The sequence below is a fragment of the Amblyomma americanum genome, chromosome 1 (assembly GCF_052857255.1).
Source record: "Amblyomma americanum isolate KBUSLIRL-KWMA chromosome 1, ASM5285725v1, whole genome shotgun sequence".
NCBI classification, from domain to species: Eukaryota; Metazoa; Arthropoda; class Arachnida; order Ixodida; family Ixodidae; genus Amblyomma; species Amblyomma americanum.
Genome location: NC_135497.1, coordinates 526,393,242 through 526,417,624, shown reverse-complemented (window position 1 = coordinate 526,417,624; position 24,383 = coordinate 526,393,242). Strand labels below are relative to the sequence as shown.

Genomic DNA, 24,383 nt, shown 5'->3' with positions numbered 1-24,383 from the left:
TTCCTTCGTTCCACACTCCTGCATTTGGTCCAACGAGGCTTGCATGCTGTCGCATAAAATTCACCCGCGGGTATGCGTCGTGCATATTTTCCACTCAATCTGCATCTTGCGCAGCAGAGGTAACAATTTCGACCTTGGCGGGGAAGATGTGAGCCGTAGATAAAATGGCGACAATTGGGCCTAGTATAGGTTGTTCATGATGGTTCAAACGCGCCTAACTTTTTACAGAACTTTTTTCCGCGCTCTGCGTTGTCGTTGTGTGTTCTCGTTCTGTAACAAGTTAAGCGCGTTGACCCATCATCGCGAACGGTAGTTTATGAAGAGGATAGCAGCATGCTCTCTTAATCTGTCGTTCAGACAATATGGGCCTCTACAAAGCGTACTGTTGCAGCGTACACCACCCCTTCCGGATGGGAGATGTATTCCCCATCTTTCCACGGATCCCAAGTGCCGCGTCTGCTAACGCGCTGTCTCGGCGCATACACCGGCGTCATCAGCCAAATTCTACGTTGCCTGCATGCAATGGGGCAAAGGCTTCTCGCATTGGTTAGCTCAGCTGCGGTCGCTGCCTGCCTTCGCTTGAATCCACTCTGCTTTCTTCCTGTCTCCTCATGCTACACGGCCACTTTCCTTCCACAACTCCCTGCGCCGTCCTCAATTTCATTTCGAGCCTTTTCATTAGATTCCAAGTTTCTGCCCCATAGTTGGTGAGGCGCCATCACTCCGCTACTCTCCTTTCCGTCGGATACTGGTAAGCTCTTATTGACGACCCGAGAGTGCCTGTCAGACGCACTCCACCCTTTTTTCTTATTGTGCTCTTTATTTCCCTTCCGCGGAACGGATCTGGCGTCTCTCGCGAGCGGAGTCGACGCCTTGCGGCGCAGCGCCGAACCCTCCTTAGTATGCATGGAGCCCGCTCGCGTCGTCTACTAGCCACACATCCCTCGTGACTGTTTCTTTTGCTGTTTCAGTGCGCTCCTACTTACCTTTCTGCCTCTTACGAAATAAATGCGAACACGGTATCATCCTTCGCTGCAATGAAGACCATAATTGTCCACATCGAGTACGCGCACGACATCCCCCCCCCCCCCCCCCCCCCCCCCCACCCGTCGGCCTTCGACACTCGAGGTTCTTTGCCGGGCGTCTTAAAGGCAGCGACAATGACGCTAGGTGAACAGGCCGGTGCCGCGTCCGTGCAACTCAGTGCAGCCGCCCAGCGATTGTTCATTCCCGCCAGTTATGCTTGGCATCTGACGACTACTGACACACGAGCCGGCTCAAGGACTCCCGCCAAAGAGAAATCACTTTGCACGGGCCATCTTGTGCCCTCTACCTTCATGTAAGGCACATGTAAGTCGTTTATATATCGTTTATTTGCTGTTAAGCTTGGCGGCTACTGCGCATCCGTCACTTCGCAGCTGTGATCGTGTTTTGCCTCAGAGAACTGCGAAGACATTTGAGTTCTCGCCTCATGCCCATCGCTTAATAAATGTCACCGCAAATGTTCGCTGTTCAAATTAGATAAAGATACGCCACTGCCACCCTATAAAGGCGTTGCTATTCGGATAAGTGTGAGTGCTCTTTCCCGGGTAACTGCTCTATTTTGCCGGCAAGTATAAATCAAGAGAAGAAAACGTGCTACGTTAGTCTGTGCAGCGGAATGTGATTAGTTTAGCGCGTAACTATTTTGTCTTCCTCTCATGGCGGCGTTCCCTTCCCGAGGAGTAATAGATTTGAATAGTCGAATGAGTACGAAGACAGTCCGTTTCTTTGGCAACAGCGAATTAACGTGAAAGGTTTTATTTCCGGTGCCTGCTTTCCCCAAATATCCCCAAATAATGTTTTGCATAAGCATGGCACTGTCCGATAATTACAGTGCTAAAGAAATTCCAATCTCTCAAAACTTCTTGCACAAGTCTAACTGCGCACTGATTTCCTGAGCCTTAGCAGCGACTAAACCGCAGCATGCAGTTCAACGTAATAAGAAGAATTAATTGCAGAAGCTCGTAAATTTTGGTGGGTTTGTACAAACTGTAATTTTTAACTAGTGACACTGCCGTTTCGAATGATTCGCGCAGCATCGGACTGACATTGAGTGCAAAAATAATCGCCTCGTAGTAAGTTCGTTAAACTTATATATTTTAAATTGCGCAAATATGCCATTCGGCAGAAGAGGGTTATAGGTACATGCTCAGGCAGGTGTCGGCTATGAATGCCAACAGGGCCCGGTATTGAGGCCCATGGGTCCAGATGCCGAGGTGTCGCTTGCGTGGCTGCCGAAGACCCGGGCAAAACAGCAGAAAATGAGGTAACGTCGCCTCTGTAGCAGAAACTGTATTCCTCTCGGTTCGAAGCACTCTTCACACTGACCTCATGAACAGCAACCTTTCCAGTGCGACGAAAATTCCTGTGCAATGCCGGCGCGATCTTACTTACGGGAAACAATTGAAAGTACCGGCGTCGTCTATAGCGTCTCGCCAGAGCAGATATCTCCACCGAACCATCAGTGGACACACCTGCTGGGCAGTGCGCCGTCAGCGCTCTATTTAATCCGCTCGATCCTCGACTCAAGGAGGCCATAACTGACTGGACCCTGTCTCCTTTCTTGGGGCAGGTCTGCGCGGTGCGCCTCGGCGTAGAAAATACTGGCACGGCGCCTAATCTGTCGTCCCGCAGGTCGTCGTGATAATGCCTGTCGTGGAATAAGACAGCTTGGCCTTAGAAAAATAGGGGATTGGAGAAAGCGCATGCTTCGTGCGTTGCTGGGAATTCCGACTTTTCTACCCAGTGGGACACCAGGTCGGCAGGGTGACAATTTTACGAGTCAAACTTGACTAGCTGTGTGTGATGCTAAACTTCCTTGTCTGACAACCACAAAACTATATGAGCCTCTCCCTTTTGTCGGCGCGTTCCCCTGCTCCCCTTCGGCGGCCCTCCTCCCGCCTTACCACGACGTACGCCAGCTGCGTCGTGACAACATCAATTTCAGTAGACACTGTTCATCACAAAAGGGCATACCAACTCATCCGAGCGTCTGTTCTAATAAGTTAATGACATGTAAGGTCGAGCATGGTTCTCCGAAGCGTGCTTCGATGCCGCGGCGTTGCCTGGCGCTTATTTCATGACAACCCAGCCAACCGCCTTGAGTGGACGCGTGGGCTGCGCTGCTCATGGAAAACTCGCCAGAAGCGAGCGTGCGAGTTGAGCTCCTGACACGCCAGAGCCCAGCCTCGGTGGCGCGGAGTCTCGCGCTCGCTTCCGCGAAGCGGTGCCACGGAGAGCAGCAGCTTCCCGGGAAGCCCCTCAGATTGATCGCGCTGATTGCGGGCCGCTATCGCGGGGCTCACTCGCTATCTCTTCGGGCGTGTAAGCTGCTGTCGCGGAATGCGTGTATGCCGTTATCAAAATCCCAGCACACTGAGGGATGGCATCTCGGGATGTCGGTCCGTCCGGGCATCAGTGATTCATGAGGGAGGAGGTAGCCTCCCTTTTTGGGCAGCCACGAAAGACCGATCGCCCTTTCTTGTTTTTTTTTCGTCGGCCAAAACCGGGGCCTATTTCCGGGGCTGCCAGGGCGTCTGCTTCCCATCTCTGCCACTTCGTGGCTGATCCACACTGCCAAGAAAAATGCAAAGACCTCTGCGTGTTGCCCCAGCGCGAGGTTGGGATAAAGTCCACTACCGCAGTTTATATATGCGAGATGACCTAACAAGAGTGGTTTGTAACCTTGAACGCTACCACTTGAAAAAAAAGAGGCACGTTTTTGTTACAAGTATAAAACGATTTGTTGTCATTGGCCTGCACGAAATGTTTAGTGGGTTTGTGAGGGCTTAACGTCCCTAATCGACTCAGGCTATGAGGGACGCCGTAGTGGAGGGCTCCGGGAATTTCGACCACCTGGGATTCTTTAACGTGCACTGACTTGGCACAGGACACGAGCCTTTAAAATCTCGCCTCCATCCAAATTCGACCGCCGCGGCCATGATTGAACCCGTGTCTTTCGGGTCAGTAGCTTAGTGCCGTAACCACTCAGCCGCCGCGGCGGCAAAGGACCACCTTCGAATGGACGCCGATTGTGCGACACAACACGGATATCAGAGCTGAGCAAACTCTGTTATTGTGTCGCTGTTGATCTAAGCTCACGGAGCAGCTTCGGGTATAATAATAATTGTTTTTTTTTTTTTTTGGCGGGGGGAGGAAATGGCGCAGTATCTGCCTCATATATCGTTGCACACCTGAACCGCGCGTTAGGGAAGGGATAAGGGAGGGAGTGAAAGAAGAAAGGAAGAAGTAGGTGCCGTAGTGGAGGTCTCTGGAATTATTTCGACCACCTGCACTGACATCGCACAGCACACGGGCGCCTTAGCGGTTTTCCTCCATAAAAACGCAGCCGCCGCGGCAGCTTCGGGTATACGATGCGGTTTTAGGGGCATTTTTCTAGTCCACTTTAAACATCCAAACAAGTGAACTTTATACAGGACTGTGATCGATTTCCACTGCGTAGTAACAGGGCTCCAAACATAAATCTTGAAAGTTTCAAAATTTCAATTCTGGGGCGTTTAATGTGACTTGTTTTCACTTCCTTCCTGGATCACTTTGCGCTGCTTTCGCGTATTTGCCTTTTATTTCGTCCGTTGCACCTTTATCTTGGTTTTTAATTTTTGTACATTCGTTTTCTTGGTTATGCCCCTTCACTCAGTGCCATTCAGGGTAGGCAGAAATAAACAAATCAAAGAAGATCATGGGAAAGAATTCGGGCTCTCGCACAATGGAGCTGTATTAACCTATGGCTTACCAATGTCCAAATTTGGAACATATGAAGCTCAATTTTTCGTTTTCGTTGTCGGGTTACTTACATACGTAGAATTATCACTGCTAAAAGAGCATATTTTGGCCCCGGTTATAGCCCAGTGTTCCTTGATCCCTATCGCAGAAAAATAAATAAACAAAACTCAAAAGTAATAGCATAGTTGGCGATTTCATGAAAGCAAAATAAAGGACTAAAGCCAGTGTGTCTTTTACTAGCAGGGAGTTTTATGCAAAAGTTCCCTTTATGATAAACTGGCGTTTGGCGGTAGCAAAATTTAAAGAGACAGACGCTGCTCATATTTTAGAGCCTCCAGCACTGCGCTGGCTGAGGGACACGCAGTCCGATGCTGTCTATTAAATGCATGGGCGCAGGATTTGCAGATGATATCGGACACCGCGTTGCTGGACAGTGTCTCAATAACATGCTAGGTGTCTTGCACCCGCTGCAAGTCATCGGGCTCTCCCGGCGTCTGAGAGGCGTTTCGGGCGTCTTCACGACCATGAGTCCAACCCGATGTCCGCAAAGTTAGTGCGAAACAAGAAGCTGCAAGGTGCGGCCCCCACCTGCCCATTTCCCCCTACCCCACCCGAAGGCGGCGATGCACCGCAAGACACGTGCAGAGGTTGGTCACGTGATAACGGAGCTGAGCCACGCTTTGATCGTTGTGAGACGTGTGTATCATAGCTATTCTGCGGAAGCCGTTGCTCAAGAAGTGTTTTCCAGTCTCCCACGGCAGGACAGACAGCTACAGGGCCGCATTCAAGTAACAAGGAGAGGAGATTCGCACTACAAAGACCAGAAAACCTCATTCAGTCCACATTAGCAGTCTCTATATGGCGAACGCCAATGTTCTAACAATGGAATAGTGTTAAAATTGTGCTTACTCATGTAAATGCGGCAATTGGTTTTTCATGGTTGGTTTAGAAACTACACGCAAATTGCAATAGGACCATTTCTCTCCGGAACATTGCATCATAATGCGGCGTTTGAAAGTTTAGCTGAGCTGCGCCTGTCTTCGCTGCAAAATCACCGGAGGCAAAATGGGAGCGGGTGTAAATGATATGCAATTACAAGGCGTCGTGACGATCTCTGCCCGCAGTTCCCTGAAATTTGGCGCGATCTCGCTGAGCGCGAGAAGCGACGTTACCTCTTACGAAACCCGCTGGGCGACCGAGCAGAGGAGGCTTTGCGGGCCGACGGGGGCGCCTCCGCGTCTTTCAGCGCGGTCGTGATTAATGGCCGCCCGGTCATTGCGCATATCCCACGCGAGGAGGCGGCCGCGGGGGCACTGGTGCAGGCCGTGTCTCGAGAGGAGCGGAATTGTCCCTGCGCGTAGCTGGGCGCTGCAGCAACTCATCAGAAGGGCGTTCATTCGAGCTCATGCTCAGTACTACACAGTGAGGCAGCGGCGAGGCGCGGTTGACGCTAATGTGTCGTGCATAATCAGCCAACCCCACGTTTGGACTAACGGACGCGCACTCGTGCATCCCGGAACTCTTAAATTCCAAGGTGCCGACAGCGCCGAACTGACGGCCTTCATTGAAAACATGTTGCATCTCTCTGGGGGTGGTAGTGTTTTTTTTTTTTTATTAAATAGTAGTAAAGAGGAAGGAAAAGATTTTTGCTAGCCCCGGCATCTGCCATCGATACTGAAGCACCTGAGCTGGGGCAGCGGAAATAAAGGACAGCAGGCAGAATGGAGAAATGGAGTGAAGCAGGTGAGGGGACAGGAAGAGAGGATAGGGGGAGAAGTAATATGTACAAACTATTTACACAATTGGCAATGAAATGAGCCGATAAAGATAGCTAAGCAATTTAGACAGGGTTAACTGTTTGGTTTATATAGCTAGTAGAAGAAACTGATGGCGCCGAAAAAAAAGGGTCCATTCGTTTTCTATAGCTGTATTATGCGTAACAAGTGCGCACATTCATGGCTGTCATAAGTGGAGCTGCGAATTGTTGCGCACGCCGATACTCTAATTTCTCCATTAGGCGGCGACAAGGAACCGCTCCTCGCAGCGCGGGCGCGACGCCAGGGCTTCTTGCTGCGTCGCTATAGTGTCCGAGAGGCCACCCGTGTGTGCTGCGCCTTTCCGAAGATCACATACGTGAACGCAGCGGCAGCCATGTTGGCGAGCGTCTCTTCATGGCGTGAGGGACTGTTCTTCCGGTTTTGCATCGGCGGCGATACTGACTGCCTGAACTTCCCGAAGCTCCGGAAACTCCCGCCTTTCTACAGTAACCTTAAAGCCCGACTCCGAAATTCACCGCCCTACTGATGCAGCAACACAATATTGACGGCCAGAAATTTTGTAGGAAGTTCAGGCAGCTTGCTAATTTGTACTCGTCAAGGTAGCGTAAACACAATTTACCAGATTGTGCAAATCAGCACAACACGAAACCCCGCATTTGCGCACGAAAGGCTATACTCTGTTTCATACATATCAGACAACGCTGCGGAGGCTGTGGAAATAGCCCGTCCGCGAAGCCATATTACTCCGCCACATATTCTTCTCGTAGCCTTGATGCGTGTGTGTTCGGACAAAAACAAAGAAAACTATAGACCGAAGTGGTACCGCTGAAAATCACCGTCAAAGCCGTGTGGCACTCAGTGTTCGAGTCTTCTGACTGCAATTCTTACTTTGTGTGGACGACATTTAGGCGCGGATCGAGTAAGAGCGATTCGCCCTACCAGCCGAGTATCATACCGCCACGTGTCGTTCTTAATTCTCGAAGTCTCTGTGAGTCACAGGACGAAAATGTGGCAGGAGGTAAAATGAAGTGCAGGAGGTCGCCATCCACGTTATTTGAGATTTCTCGCAAGGAAATATGCCTATGCTCACTGGGGTTATATAGCGAACTACTTTTTGGGAGCGAACTTGACCTGCGCGGACATGCGCGCTAGCTTTGGCAGCGTTGCCTGCTATGTATGAAACAGAGTGTATGCTGAGGCAAAGCGAAGGTCTCTCGAAGAGGAGAGTTTTGCCCCTGGTCCTTTTCCACGATAGCGATGTTAAACAAATTCAGCGACGGTTAGGATGCACTGCCAGTTTCATTGATTCCTGCTGAAATTCTCCTTGTTCTTCCCGCTCTGCTGAGCCCCCATTCATATGCTCGTTTACGCAATCGTTTTCGTCATTGATGCGCTGCCTGCCAGGAGTAAATGTGGTGCCCAGCATAAATAAAAAAAATGATTACCGTTCAGGATGACGGAAGACGCAGAACCTTATGAAATTCCTTGATTTGGACATGCTTGATTTGGCTCACATCTGAGGGCGTTGCAGGAATGGGACACCATGTCCACGAAAAGCGTGCTCACGGATGGGGTCACCTAGAATTGAGTCACTCACGTCAGGGAACTCAGTCACTGACGAGTTGCACTAGCGGAGCGTTTTCACACCATCTGCCGGGCATTGTTCAGGGACTTGAAAGATGGCGCTTGAAGCCGTCTCGCTCCTCACCCCCCAAAGATGCTGGCGCCAGAGGCGGACCGGGTGGAGCGGCGCTTGCTTCCAGTCGAGGCGTGCCATCGACTCCGACAGCGATGGCGACTGTGGCTTGAGGACCTCAAGGCCAGGACAGGCGGCGTGGCTGGTTGCTACTAAGCGTCCTTGTTGGAATAAATGCGCGGACGCCGTGTGGTGCGTCATCAGCTATGCATCGTTTAGCGCCTGGCGCAACTGTGCACGCTGTTTGTCGCCTTCTTCGCTCGTCACTGAATTGGCTTTGAATTAGCAGCGTTTGTCGGAAATGGAGAGGAAAGAGTGCCGCTGCTGAGCCTTTGACGTCGGAAGCTGGCTCCTTGCTTGCTCCGTCGCGCACATAAGCGGGGCTGCTGGTGGCCACGCATCACCGCTGAGGGAGGTGGAATCGCGTGCACTTGACTCCGTCCAGGGTAGAGTTTGGGGAGAGGGTATACCGGTCATGCGAGGAAATATTGATTGGCCTCTTCTAAAGGACAACGTGTTCAGGTTGCTTGCATTTCAAAATAAAAAAAAATGCGAAAAAAGGTGCGCAGCCTTTGGAGAACTTGCACGCGTTGGACGCCACTGTATACGAGCATGGTGCGCGGCATGCGCTGAAGAAAGAGCCGCAAAAGCACTTTACGCCTTGTGCTTCTGGGCGGCGGAGATACGGCGTGAAAAAGGCTTTGCAGAAGAGAGTCAGTTCCCCCACGGCCGTCTATCACGCTCAGCCTATAAACAGAGCCACACCCGGTGAGAAGAACGCGTGCGGCCTTGATTTCTCAGGTGACTGCACAACTCTCACTCGTCACGCTATGCGCGACAGTTGCGCGCCTCATAGGCGCCAGTGCTCAAGTAACGCTTAGCCATTCACCACAAACTTGTTTTGAGAATGCACAGCCGGAAACCCGCCATTTGGAACCCCCGCACGCATTGGTGACCCGCGGAGGGCAACTAGTTCAATGCAGGCATGTGCCCGCACAGGCAATGCGTAGTGTCGATGCGCGCTTGCTTAGGGGCGCGCACGTTTCGGTTCGAGGTGCGAGACGAGCAGCTGCCAGGTTCAAGTTTGCCTTTTGCTTGGCGCACCGCTGACCGACGTCTGAGACGCAAAAAACGGAGAGCTCCGATGATTTCCGTGAGGCTGCGTTCCAGGATGAGGCAGGCGGAAGTGGCGTATGTCAGTAGACGCGCGACTAAACCCTTTATTCATCTGCAGTCGCGCCTTTCGCTAAGTCAGGAAACCAGGCATGAAGCGACGATTAGCCGCATGCGTCGCTTTTCCCAGTGTGAAACGGGCAACCGAGACCCGCTATTTTCCAAGATTTAGGCTCAGTTCTCCTTCTCGCTTCCGAGGATGATGGAAAGAGGAGAGGGCTCGCATTTCGTGCCCCCAGCTGCATACGGAGACCCGCCCTCCTCGCCCCTCACGGAGAGGGTGAAATGGAGGTCGCCTATTACGGCACGCCGCCCACACTCGTCGCGCTGAACAAGTCAACGGTTTTCTGCCGAAGAGGCTGCGTTCGTGGCCGGCATATACACGACAAATCGCAGCCGCTGTTTCTCGATATCGCCACGACGTCGCTGCCTCCCGCGGGAGAAGGCGGCTGCCCCCGGAGCGCAAGCTGGACCGACGGCCACGCCAGCTCGCGGTGGCCACGGTAACTACACTTCTCTCGCCTTTTGGCTGCCAGAGACGCTTCTTTTTTTTTTGTGTGTGTCTGTGGGCTCTTGTGAGCCGGCTTGCAAATAAGAAAAGCAAAGAAAAAAAGTGGGCAAACCCGCGCCGACCTATGCTTGCGTTTGTCTCTCGTCAGGCAGGAGCATAAACGAGGAAAGTGTACCGAGGGTGCGTTCCAGCCAGTGTTGAATCTTGAGATGATAGCGGGTGATGAACGGGGCAGTAAATCGGGACACGGGTGTGGAAACCGAGCGGCGGAATAGAAAGTAGCCAAGGAAGCGTACAAAATGCACGCGGTCTCGTTCATGAGGAAGGTCACTGTGCGCAGGCCGGTACGAAGAAACAAAAAAAATATCGGCTCTCTCCACCAGCTTCGACTGCACCCATGCGGATACCGACCTCTCGCGCTATGACCGGAGTATTCTGACGATGGGAGAAATGTGGACGTCGTTGTTCGCCGTGCTTGTTCTCGCGATGTCGTGGGCATGCCGCTGCGTGGGACAAAGGCGGGCGCAACTGTCGCGAGTGAGTCCCGCGCACCTGGCGCGCCCTGTTTGCTCTGCTGGCAACGACCTTTCAAGAATATCTTGACCCTGGCCGCGCGCGATTCTTCGCTTCGGCTTCGAGCCGCCGGGCGCTTCCCGCGTAATGTGTCGCGCAGAAGCGGCTGTAACGCGAACGGAGAGGCTGTGACATGTTACCAGAGATCGCTTAACTTTTGTGAGCCACGTTTCCCGTTTAGAAAGGGTGTAAATTGGTTTTTACGCAAACGGCTAGCTGGAAGTCGGCCTTTCGTGCCGGTTTCATTGCAGCTAAATGGGGAACTGCCTCTTCAGCGCAACGTAATAGCCCTTTTCAACTGTGCCTTTAGGCCCCCAAGACGTGGTGCTCCTGCGCTGTTTGCGCGCAATAGGCGGCGATTGAAGCGATGCTTGCAGTCTGAACTTCGAGTCTTGCGGAGGTCGGGCGATATGAAAGGCTCATTTTATGGCCGTTAAAAGAGTTCATGCAAATTTCCCATCACTCTGTTGCCCCTCTGAGGAAACCGTACGCGTGTAATCCCGACAGAATGCAAGATCAGTGATATTGGTTACCTCTGTTCGGAATTTAATAATAAAAAGAAGTACTGCATTTATTCTCAGGGCTACTTCGAAAGGCACCGCCGCTGCATTGCAGTGCTGTCGTACGTTTGTTCTGCAGCGCACACCGCTTTGTTATACCTGACAGTCATTACGTAGTGAATGTCGAATTTCAAGCTATCGTACGAAATCGTGGCGTTACTAGTCGGAGCAAGAAACTTCACAGAGGCGTGATGGGGCCAGCACTTCGTTTACACTGCACCAAATTTAGTAACATAAAAGACTTCGAAATGGAAACCAATAATACAGCCAGCACTCTAATACATTTGCATAAAAAACAGCCGCACTGTACTGAAATTGAAAAATAAAAACGGCCAGCACGCGCTGTTTACTAAAACTGTTTCTCTTTCCCTAATACTAATTCTAAAAATACTTTTTTCTGCTGAAAAATGATTTTTCTAGAAAATTACCGGAGCTCAAGGCATCCGGGAAAATATAGCAGCTTATCTCTGACCACCATAATGGAGCCGCAGCGGTAACTGAGTGGTTATGACGCTCGGCTGCCGAACCGGAAGATGCGGGTTCGATCCCGACCGCTGTCATCGAATTTCGATGCAGGCGAAATTCTAGAGACCCGTGCACTGTGCGATGTCAGTGCACTCTACTGAACCCCAGGCGGTCGAAATTTCCGAAACCCTTCACTACGACGTCCCCCATAGCCTGAGTCGCCTTGCGAGGCTGAACCCCCATAAAGAAAGAAAGACCATAATTAATGGCGTAAGAATGTAGTGTAGAAGCAAGACACACTTCGCAGACTCCAACTTCCGACTGATTTATTTCAAAGACAACCATAGCGAACGCAACACATAAGAACTACCAGTCTCATGCGCTAGAAGGAACCGGAAAGAGAAAAATACTACTGGTGAAACCAGGTGGCCTTTGGAGCCACCGGCTTTCACATTGTTTTTGCGCTTTGCTGTTATGTTGTGAATTGCTGCCCAAGTATTCATCATTGACCATACAACTCCGTAATGCATACCTAGAAGCGGTAACTTCTTCGTGGTTCGTGCAAACTTTGTTTCGCCTGCTGACGTGACACCATGCACTGTAGTTGCTTATGGCATGTTTTGCTTGTGTGACAATGCGTCTACGCGTGCCGTTAATTTGGGACGTGATTCGGACCTTAAGCGGAGTACAACAGTGCAGAGTCGTGCGAAGGATGTTAAGCGCATGACAGGAAACTGTATTAGGTACCTAATAAACACTGTCGCAACACAGATGTCAAAACTTGTAGCCCGCATATAGGCCACTATTTCCTACCGAAGCCCGAGGGGAACGGAAGAAAGGCCCCTGCGGCAGCACTCACGCATATCGGCGGCATTTCGACGGGCATTTGCACACAGCGCTGTCAGCGCAATTTATCACTGCGAAGACACAATGGACGTCAAATGAAACCCGGGGTATTTCGACGCCGTAAAGGGTAACGCGTTTAGACAAGTGTACTTCAGGGAACGTCAAGTGCGCGTCAGCGTAAATTGACAAGTCTTATCCTCCGCCGTGCCCTTTAGCTGCGCAAATCGCGTACTTTGGGCGACGACAGCGCTCTGGGCCTTTCTGGACTCATCAGAGAACGTTGTTTGCACTGGGCGCCTCGAGCCTGTCGCGCTGTGGAGTGGTCTGAACCGTATGGCTCATTTGGAAACTGCGCTTCAATCTCTGTCTCAAAGATTGCGGTTGGTTTGCGCTGAGAAGTGAAACAGAAAACGCCGAGTGACGCTCGAGGAAATCTTTCCAGAGTACTGGTTCCCTCCCCGCCAGTTCAACAATCACGTCTCTCGCGCATTTGCTTTCGCAACGTCGTTATTATTATAAGCAATAAACTGAAGTTGTGCGTAGCTGGCACAGCCGCCTTTCGAGACATCGTGAACGCACACTCAGAAAGAAGGTACAGGGGAGAAATAGTTTTCGTAACTCGTTTAAGCAGGACCTTGCGCATATATGCAGGTGCAGCCCCTAAAGCAGAGCTTAGAGGTGTTGGTTCTTACAAAAGGTGGTGCTCGCTGCTTTGGCAACATTGGGCAGCGGAAACCATTTACCCTTCGTGTCCGGCGGCGCACGGAAAAAGAAATGAGGCACCGTGAGAGCTTTTGTAATGATTCTAAACTGTGAAAATTGTTTTGCGGAAAAATACACAAATGTATTCTGACAGCTGCCGTGCCAGAAATCTTCTGTAAAACTCAGGTTTAACGCGACCGCGTTAAGGAACCCATGTTGTATAAATGCTGACGTCGTCGTCGAACGTGAGCCATCTCCAACAAGGCCGCCGCGGTGGCTGTGTGGTTATGGCGCTCGGCTGCTGGCCCGAAAGACGCGGGTTCGATCCCGGCCGCGGCGGTCGAATCTCGATGGAGGAGGAATTCTAGAGGCCCGTGTGCTGTGCGATGTCAGTGCACGTTAAAGAACCCCAGGTGGTCGAAATTTCCGGAGCCCTTCACTACGGTGTCCCTCATAGCCAGAGTCGCTTTGGGACGTTAAACCCTCATAAACCTAAACCATCTCCAACAATCTCGGGCAAAAATTTCGAAAATTGGTAAATCGTAATATGGAAGGTAATGGTCCATTCTTCTGATATGTAGCGAAATCTTTCTTTTAAAGTGTTTCAATCGATCGCATCAAAACAGTTAAGACTGCCATAGAAAACCAAAGGTGTATACTTTTGACGATAGCAAAAACGTTTATATAAAAAAAATTGCATTACTGCCATTGGGTTGTCCGCTAATATATTGATTGTTATAGTGAACTCTTGCATAATACGAAAAAATTGCGTTCATTAGCGGTTTTCCGCTCAAAAATGCTTTTGTCCAGAATTGTTGCATATGGCGAAATCCCCACAGAAGCAACCTAGGCGGGCCAACTAGGTTACATGGCCTTGTGGCGTCGATACAACCTGCCAGCAGGATTGTGAGCAAACTCACCACAGTGGCAGGGGGCAGTTAAATTAATGATTGGTCGTTCGCGAAGGGAACCCTCTGTCGCACAAGTCCGATCGATGGCAGCACCTGCCATCGCAGGGCAGTGGCGTATCGCTTAACTGCTGTACCACTGCGCCAGGAGTGGTATGGGGACTCCGGGGGATCAATGAATCTAAAATAATGACCAGTTCCACATATGGCCATTGAGTCATTTGAGATTTTCGGCGCAAAGCGCCGATTTGACTTCTTCTCCAAGGAGAGAGAACCATCGATTACAGCGCGCGGCTCTTGCAAAGTCAAGGAAAGGCATCATAGAAGCGACTGTAGTCTGACCAACACCAAACCGCCACCAAAAAGATGCGCATAATTATCATAGAAAGCTCTGAGAATTCTCTGGGTGTCACTATAAGCATACCCACCTCACTGAATCCAATACTCGTTTTGCATGAGCAGCCTGCCTTTCCTCACTCAGTGCTCGGCAATATGGTCGTTCTTCGAGGAGCCTCTGCTGCCGAGAGCTAATTAAGACTTCCTGATATCTTCCTGCGATGAACTACTGCAATTATTCTTATATATTGTTTTTGTGAGCAACATAAATCCTTCGTTATTCTTTTTAGCTCATACAGGTCACTTAAGACGCTCCCAGCCTCACAAAGATGATGACGCCTAGGAAATGCAATTCGTGCTGGCGCTTCACTCGCCAAGTCCTGCTTAAACAGATTAGACTTCTGAGAGATTCACACGGCGCACGTATCTTTTAAACAAGACGGGACTGCGAGCTGAAAATTTCTTCTGTTAGGAGACAATTATTCAGCGTCCAGGACTCCCAGCCAGGCTGGAGAAAACGCGGCTGTACCGTCCTATCTAAGCAGACACTACGAAGTGAACACTACAGAAAATTGGCCGTAAGAAATATATATGCTGTTAAATTAGTTGCGAATACATTGCGTAGGTGCGGTTCTAGACAAATTCATTTAATTTAACGAGACAGTAACAAGGCGTTAATAGAAACAAAAAATTGGTTGTGCTTTAGCTCAGGTTAACCCTAGTTGAATTGCGAAAGCTTCGTTTCCTCGCCACGTCGTCTACTCAGAGTCTCATTCCGACGCTCTAGAGAACTCACACCGGTCTCTTCCGCAGTTAACAGTCACTCCGGGACGTGGCATGTCTTCTAGCCGCATCTTCGTTGCGACGCTTCTCGAGTCGTGCGGCGCGTTCTTCTAGCGTCTCTTGAGCGCGTTGTCTCTTCTTCGCTTCGTTCCGTCGGCGTTGCGTCTCTTTCGCGCTCTCCGCAACGACTACAAAGCACTGAGGCGAAGCGCATATATATATATATATATATATATATATATATATATATATATATATATATATATATATATATACATCCACACACACTTATGAAGGAGGCCGTCACTGAAACCAAGGTGCATAGGGGAATCTAATTTTTTTAAATGTGTTGTGCTTATCAGTGGGATAATAATACTTAGATTAATCTATCGCTTGAAGAAGATTACTTATAAAGCAGCAGAAAAACAACCGGTGGGATCCGAACCCACGACCTCCGAATATCGCGTCCGATGCTCTACCAACTAAGCTACGGCGACGGCTGTCCAATCTGCTGCTCTCGTGGGTATTTATGTTTACTGGGTGTAAGCGAACCTTGAGAGTGTTCACCAGCGCCACCTTCGTCCATTGCGGCGGACGTAGCACGTCCTGGAATACCGCGAGTGTGACGTGGAACGTCATCTAACTGCGAGGGTGGAAACTGTGCGAGAGCCCTCTTATGCTACCTATGGCATCAAGATTGCCAGAACCGAGATCGTCGTGTATATATATATATATATATATATATATATATATATATATATATATATATATATATATATATATATATATATATATATATATATATATGCGCCCCGCGAGGCGACACCTCCTCTCTCTCTAGCCCAGCGGAGCACATCCGGTGGAGCCAGCGGCGACACGGCGGGGCCATCTGTTGGAGCGCGGCTGCGCCGTTGCTAGACAACGGCGGCTCAAGGTCTTTCATCGGTCACCGCAGACGGCATACGGCTGCCTACATACGGCATACGACGTACGGCGCGACGAGCCGAAATGGCTCGCTGGCTGGCGTAGTAAAGCTTTCGCTTTAAAAATTATTTCTGTATGGAACGTAACATGTCCTTCGATGCTAGCTGCTGCAAACACGGAAAATTAATTTTTCTCGTGAATAGGTTTCTGTGAAAGCCTTTTAACGCATATTCTTTCTATGGCAACCGAAATTGTCCGTAAAAATATCTGGAATTTCACACAGTTATGACAGCAGCTGCTGTGGCTTCCAGCTCATCCTGCACCGCTGAGGCTCAACCTCTTCTGCTTACCCACATGGCCACCTATTGGCCAGGGAACTGGTAAGCGCTGGGAGTCGTACCAATCATTAGCGTCAACTAGTGATGTGACCTGCGAGCGCTGCTTGACGCGCTGTTGATGCGCCTTGAAACTCCGCCAGGTGGGGCTTTTCTTTTAAATTGTTTTTTGGGGGGGAAAGGAAATGGCGCAGTATCTGTCTCATATATCGTTGGACACCTGAACCGCGCCGTAAGGGAAGGGATGAAGGAGGGAGTGAAAGAAGAAAGAGAAATAGGTGCCGTAGTGGAGGGCTCCGGCATAATTTCGACCACCTGAGGATCTTTGACGTGCACTGACATCGCACAGCACACGGGCGCCTTAGCGTTTTGCCTCCATAAAAACGCAGCCGCCGCGGTCGGGTTCGAACCCGGGAACTCCGGATCAGTAGTCGAGCGCCCTAACCACTGAGCCACCGCGGCGGGTTGCTTTGCCTGTAAAAATAGAAAACGAGCGTGGCGAACTCAACTACTGTCACAGCACAGGCAGCTCTGGAACAGATCGCGCAGGCTTTCGGAAGTTTTAGAAAAATGTGCCAGTATTGCTTAAGCTGAGCGTATAGAGCTCACCAGTGCGCGCGCGCACAACTCACAGAACGCCTCCAGCTTAGGCATCCTAATGATGAGAGAGAGCACCTACCCAAAGTCCGAAACACAGTGTGCTCCGTCGAAGCGGCGGTTCCTTGCTTCAGCAGCGTCACCGCAGCAGTGTGTGTTGCGTTCGCGGTGGCTTTCTTTCTTTCTGTTTCATATTTTTTGAGCCACCACTGTTTCAGCCATATCATGTTACGGATTTTAGGGCTGCGTCTTCCCTTGGACTAGTTTCTTGGTGAGCCAGAGGCGAGGGCACGCGGTGGGGTCTCACAACGTTACAAACATCTTGGTTCACAGCGGATCACTCAGCGTGATGTCACGGTACATGTTACCGGTTGCTATTTAGTTTCTGTTCCTTTTAGCCTTAGAGGTAATTTTCTCAAACAAGCCACAGTTGCGTGCAGCGAACGCAGCGTAGTACTACCGTACTAACATTTTATTTCCTGCAGCACTAAAGGCTGGGAGCGGCCACTTAGTGTAGACCCCATGTTCTGTATTTTCGGTATACCCGACATCTAGTTTATGTCAGAAATTTGCCCACTGCGATCTCGTCGTGGAGAAATTTTCTCGGTCGCCGCCTTCGACTGGTCCGTCGGAAATGTAAAGCTCAGTTGCTCTTAACACTCATCACGGAAGAAGCTGCCGTGGCGTGCGCAGACAGACGCAGTGGCACACCTATGACCTCAGACCGTTTGCTGGCCATGTTTCCTGTATGGTCGTGAAACGGGGCGGGACATGTCTGCTCCTCTTCGCAGGTGAAGGTGTGGTTCCAGAACCGGCGGACCAAGCACAAGCGCCAAAAGCAGGAAGAGGAGCACTCGACGTCCCACGGAGGCTCGGACTGCAAGGCGTCCTCCTCACCCAGACCGCCGGCCGCCCTGTCGCCGGACATTCAGATGGACGACTCGAGCTCGGACTCGACGCAGCCGGACCCACTGTCGTGACGTCAACCGCGCAAGCTTCCGCGCCCGACCGTGACGCAAGGGCAGCCGCGGGGAACCTGCGTTCCGGGGCCGCGTGCCACCATGCTGTGGACGCTGGGCGGGCCGCCGCGAATGTGAACTGGTGGGCGACGGTGCGCGCGTTAGTTCGTCAGCCGCTGACGCTCTGGAACCACGCTGACGACACCGTGTGCCGGACCTCGGTTTTCAGTCTGTGGGAATATGGACGGGAGGAGCAGAGGTTACGAAAATGAGTCGGTTGCGCGAGTGCCGTCGTTTGCACGTACTTACTTCACCAGTCTGTGTCGCGTGCGTACAGGTGACAAAGATAGTCGTTATTCTGTCCTCGAAAACAAAACGATAAGGCGAAGACAGCGGAGCCCTCGTCCTTCGACATGGCATTTAAGCTGGAGCGTGTGTCGTCTGCGTGGTTCCTCAGCTGGGCGTCAGTAGAGGCCTCTTCACCATCAGGCACCAGATGTGCTCCGTACATACACGTTTGTACTGCGTAGTGCGAGTGCGCTCGGTCGCAGCAGCAGACGGAGACAGGCAGTCGCATCGGAACTCAGTTTCGTGAGGTCGGCTGAGATGGCCTAGGTATATGACGCGGCAGTTAGCCTCGTGAAAGAGTCGTTTTCCATGCGGTAATTGAAAAATGGTTTTATTTTCTTTGCTGCTGTCGTTCGCACGGCAAATAGAGGAGCAGGTGGTCATAATAAGGTGTGCACTCAGGCGATAACCATGGTAATTTTAAAGATGGCTGCGGCAGGATAAATTTATATTGGAAATATCCCATTTCCCCTCCACTAATGAGAAAAATGAAAAAGTGAACCGACAAAATCACTTAGCAAACAAAACACTGACGGAGTTTGAAGGTGCTCGCTTGAAATACTAAACGCGCTTTTTTTTTTTAGCAAGAAGGCCCCTCTATTCTCCCTCAGAAAAGAGCAAGCCCTATTCTGTTGACATAACTGCGGTAACCTTGACATCGCGTCGCACTAGTAACAATTACGCTCTCATTGATTCTGGGAAGCACTCCTGCGGGCCGAATTTGGACCCCCGCACTTGAAGCCATTCTCCTCTCCGAGCGCACATTGCATACGCATTATCATGCAGCCGTTTCCGTTTCTGAAATTGCCTCCAGTTTTCAATTTCACTGCGATGGCCATGCACTTTGCCGCTGGAGTTCTCCAAACAGTGGACGCGCGTAGAACTTATTCCCAAGAAAATATGCAAAATTTTCGGCGCTTCGTTGCCCACTTGTTGCCCTCCGCTCACCCCCGCAAAATACAGCACGCACAATCCGTGGGCCACGTAGCCCATCAATTCTCGCCCGTCCAACCCGCTTCAGACCAGTTCACATATCTGCAATCGCGCAGCCTTATTGAGGGAGGCTCGCTACGTGGTCAGATGCCGCGCCCCGTCTGCTGCTGCTGCTGCTTCGACTCCTCGCACGGTGTTAGGGGAACTGCCAAATGAACTCGCCACGCGCGTGAATCGGCAGCACATGCCCAGAACGAAGAATGGATCCAGTCGTGTGTGTGTGTCTGTGCGTGTGTGCATCCGCGACGCTGTGGAGACGTCGACGAAGCCAAGACGTGCGCGGACTGAGCGTGCTCGGATGAGCCGCTGTTTCCTGTGCGACTGTCCAGATGGCACTCTCGGCGGCCCAACTGAGCATGCGCGCGTGTGTGGGCATCTTTCGCGGTCGTACATGTTTGTTTGAGATATGTGTACAGAATCGTGTCCTCCTTGCTTTCATCCCTTTTTTTCCCTCGCTTCTCGTACTGTCTGCGCACCCCGTGCTCGCGTCAGTGTTAGCCTCTGGAGGGCGCTGTGCCGCCCAAGGATAGCCTCTGAAACCAAAGAAGCAGTTTCCCTTTCTTGACTCGTTCTGTCTTTTTTCAGAGGCTGAAGGTCGCACCACACCAGAAAAAAAAACACACAAAAAAACGTGACGTATGCAGGGACGTAGGAAGGCGTTTAAAGGAATCTCGAAGAGAGGAACCTGCGACCGCGGTCAGGAAACCAATCGCTGCCGGAAGTTCGATTCTTCGCACTTGTCGTTCGCGCCGCGTTCCGGGCCTAACAGTGGCTTTAACTGAGGCTTTGGCTCGCGGTTCAGTGTCAAGGGTGTTTGCTCAAGCGCGTGCCGGGCCTTGTGCGCGCGCAAAGACGGAACTGCCCGATTTGCAGCATTACTGAGCGCTCTATAGAACCCAAAGATGACGTTACCTTGTGTACGTACACCGCCGTACCTGTGTCGGTGCACTGCGCATAGCGACCTCTCGTGCGCTACGCCGGACTGTTTCTTTTTTTCGGCACGTGCGAGCTTTCCGGACAGCCGTGGTTCTCCGTGGTTGTTGCTACGGGCCGCACCGCGCGCTGCTCTCGGCAGATCGCGTTGGTGGTGGTGCTGCGAGCGGCGGCCAGACTCATGGAGATCGCTTCTCGCTTGGCGGCGCCGCTCACCAAGCAGAGACTAGACGACGTGACGGAAGCGCACCTTGCCCAGGTGCGTTCTGCTTTGTGCTCGAGACGCGGGTATAAGGGCTTCATGCAACCGCTGTCGAACCATGTGCAGAGGTGCGTGCGTTGTATTCGTGTTTAAAGTGTACATATGTCGATGTAATTTATAACATGCAAAGAACAGCAGAGAAAGGGACTCTCATTAAAGAAGTGTGCACCACCCGACCACGTTGTGACCTGTGTGTTTTTAGTGAGCGCGTCCATCGCGCGCCGCTTTTCCTAGTCTGATTTGTCGCCGGAGGTTGAAGCGCATGGTGTTTTCGTGCGGCTCACCCGACTGGTCGTCGGAACTGCGACGTTTGCTTCGTTTAAAGAAATGTTCAAGCCGGTGTACGACAAGTGAGCCCCAACTATTGCTCGTGGCGCAGGGGAACATTGCGCACTGGAAACTATGCGCACTTGAGCCCAAGTTTTAGACAAGGCGCAAAACACTTATGCAGCGTGAAAGTGAACAACTTTAGGATATATCACGAGGGCCCACTCGAAATATGATGAAAATGTATGCCCGTTACGCCCCGCGGCAGAGTGCAACCGTGCTTGACACGAAGTTAAAACTTGGTGTAACATGCGTCACGAACACGACGACGATATCATTGGTAACAAGGTGAGAAATGGGGCTAGTTGGTATTACATAGCTGTAGTACAAATGCCCCCAGTTTTACAATCCCAACACGACTGGACGAAGCGCAACAAATAGAATGAAGTGGTAAGATGCTAGGCACAGGTAGGCTCGATGCACTCGAAATCAAAGCTAACAAGGCAACAACTGGGGCAAGTTGGGAATACACAGCTGTAGGGCAAATGCGCTGAGTTTTACAATGACAACACGAGACACGACTGCACGAAGCGCAACAAATAAAAGGAAATGGTGAGTTGTTAGGTACAGGTAGGCTCGATGCACTCGAAATCAAAGCTAACAAGGTGACAACTAGGGCTTGTTGGTATTATATAGGTATGGTACAAACGCGCTGAGCTTTACAATCACAACACGACTCGACGAAGGAAAACAAATAGATTGAAGTGGTGAGATGTTAGGCACAGGTAGGCTCGATACGCACGAGATCAAAGCTAACAAGGCGACAACTGGGGCTAGTTGGGAATATATAGCTGTAGTGGAAATGCGCTGTGTTTTACAATCACAACACGAGACACGACTGGAAGAAGCGCAACAAATAAAATGAAGTGGTGAGTTGTTAGGCACAGGTAGGCTCGATGCACTCGAAATCAAAGCTAACAAGCCGACAACTGGGGCTAGTTGGTATTACATAGCTGTAGTACAAATGCGCTTAGTTTTACAATCACAAAACGAGACACGACTGGACGAAGCGAAACAAATAAAATGAAGTGGTGAGAAGTTAGGTACCGGTAGGCTTGATGCACTCGAAATCAAAGTTAACAAGGCAACAACTGGGGCTAGTTGGGAATACATAGATGCTGTACAAAAGCGCTGAGTTTTACAATCACAACACTAGACACGACTGGACGAAGAGCAACAAATAGAATGAAGTGGGGAGATGCTAGGTACAGGTAGGCTCGATGAACTCGAAATAAAGCTAACAAGGCGACAACTGGGGCTGGTTGGTAATACATAGCTGGAGTGCAAATGCGCTGAGTTTTACATTCACAACACGAGACACGACTGGACGAAGCGCAACATATAAAATGAAGTGGTGAGTTGTTAGGTACAGGTAGGCTCGATGCACTCGAAATCAAGGTTAACAAGGCAACAACTGGGGCTAGTTGGGAATACATAGATGCTGTACAAAAGCGCTGAGTTTTACAATCACAACACTAGACACGACTGGACGAAGAGCAACAAATAGAATGAAGTGGGGAGATGTTAGGTATAGGTAAACTCGATGCATCCGAAATAAAGGTAATAAGGCGACAACTCGGGCTAGTTGGCAATACATAGCTGTAGTGCAAATGAGCTGAGTTTTACATTCACAACGCGAGACACGACTGGACGAAGCGCAACAAATAAAATGAAGTGGGGAGATGCTAGGTACAGGTAGGCTCGATGAACTCGAAATAAAGCTAACAAGGAGACAACTGGGGCTGGTTGGTAATACATAGCTGGAGTGCAAATGCGCTGAGTTTTACATTCACAACACTAGACACGACTGGACGAAGCGCAACATATAAAATGAAGTGGTGAGTTGTTAGGTACAGTTAGGCTCGATACACTCGAAATCAAAGATAACAAGGCGACAACTGGGGCTAGTTGGTATTACATAGCTGTAGTGCAAATGCGCTGAGTTTTACAATCATAACTCGAGACGCTACTGGAAGAAGCGCAACAAATAGAATGAAGTGGTGAGATGTTAGGTACAGGTAGGCTCGATACACTTGAAATCAAAGATAACAAGGCGACCACTGGGGCTAGTTGGTAATACATAGCTGCAGTGCAAATGCGCTGAGTTTATCATTCACAACACTAGGCACGACTGGACGAAGCGCAACAAATAGAATGAAGTGGGGAGATGCTAGGTACAGGTAGGCTCGATGCACTCGAAATGAAAGCTTACAAGGCGACAAATGGGGCTAGTTGGGAAAACATAGCTGTAGTGCAAATGCGCTGTGTTTTACAATCACAACACGAGACACGACTGGACGAAGCGCAGCAAATAGAATGAAGTGGTGAGATGTTAGGTACAGGTAGGCTCGATGCGCAAGAAATCAAAGCTAACAAGGCGACAACTGGTGCTAGTTGGTAATAGATAGCTGTAGTGCAAATGCGCTGAGTTGTACAATCATAACTCGAGACACGACTGGAAGAAGCGCAACAAATAGAATGAAGTGGTGAGATGTTAGGTACAGGTAGGCTCGATACACTCGAAATCAAAGATAACAAGGCGACAACTGGGGCTAGTTGGGAATACATAGCTGTAGTGCAAATGCGCTGAGTTTCACATTCAAAACACGAGACACGACTGGACGAAGCGCAGCAAATAGAATGAAGTGGTGAGATGTTAGGTACAGGTAGGCTCGATACACTCGGAATCAAAGCTAACAAGGCGACAACTGGGGTAGCTCGGAATACATAGCTGTAGTACAAATGCGCTGAGTTTTACAATCATAACTCGAGACACGACTGGAAGAAGGGCAACAAATAGAATGAAGTGGTGAGATGTTAGGTACAGGTAGGCTCGATACACTCTAAATCAAAGATAACAAGGCGACAACTGGGGCTAGATGGGAATACATAGCTGTAGTGCAAATGCACTTAGTTTTACAATGATAACACCTGACACGACTGGACGAAGCGCAACATATAAAATGAAGTGGTGAGTTGTTAGGTACAGGTAGGGTCGATGCACTCGAAATCAAAGCTTACAAGGCGTCAATTAGGGTTAGTTGGATTTATATAGGTGTAGTGCAAATGCGCTTAGTTTTACAATGACAACACGAGACACGACTGGAAGAAGCGCAACAAATAAAATGAAGTGGTGAGTTGTTAGGCACAGGTAGGCTCGATGCACTCGAAATCAAAGCTAACAAGGGGACAACTGGGGCTGGTTGGTAATAAATAGCTGTAGTGCAAATGCGCTGAGTTTTACATTCACAACAATAGGCATGACTGGACGAAGCGCAACAAATTGAATGAAGTGGGGAGATGTTAGGTATAGGTAAGCTCGATGCATTCGAAATAAAGCTAATAAGGCGACAACTGGGGCTAATTGGTAATAAATAGCTGTAGTGCAAATGTGCTGAGTTTTACATTCACAACAGTAGACACGACTGGACGAACCGCAACAAATAAAATGAAGTGGTGAGATGTTAGGTACAGGTAGGCTTGACACACTCGAAATCAAAGCTAACAAGGCGACTACTAGGGCTAGTTGGTATTACATAGGTGTGGTACAAACGCGCTGAGTTTTACAATCACAACGCGACCCGACAAA

At 50.2% G+C, this 24,383-nt stretch overlaps 1 protein-coding gene across 1 annotated transcript in view; it reads left to right on the top strand.

Moving 5' to 3' along the window:
• The window catches only part of LOC144116247 (uncharacterized), a 110,963-nt gene extending 90,318 nt beyond the window's left edge, over positions 1-20,645 (top strand). Inside the window, exon 2 of the mRNA XM_077650964.1 lies at positions 17,764-20,645. Coding sequence (XP_077507090.1) covers positions 17,764-18,203 — 440 coding nt within the window. The 3' untranslated portion in view covers positions 18,204-20,645. The remainder of the gene's footprint in view (positions 1-17,763) is intronic.
• Positions 20,646-24,383: the final 3,738 nt, after the last annotated feature.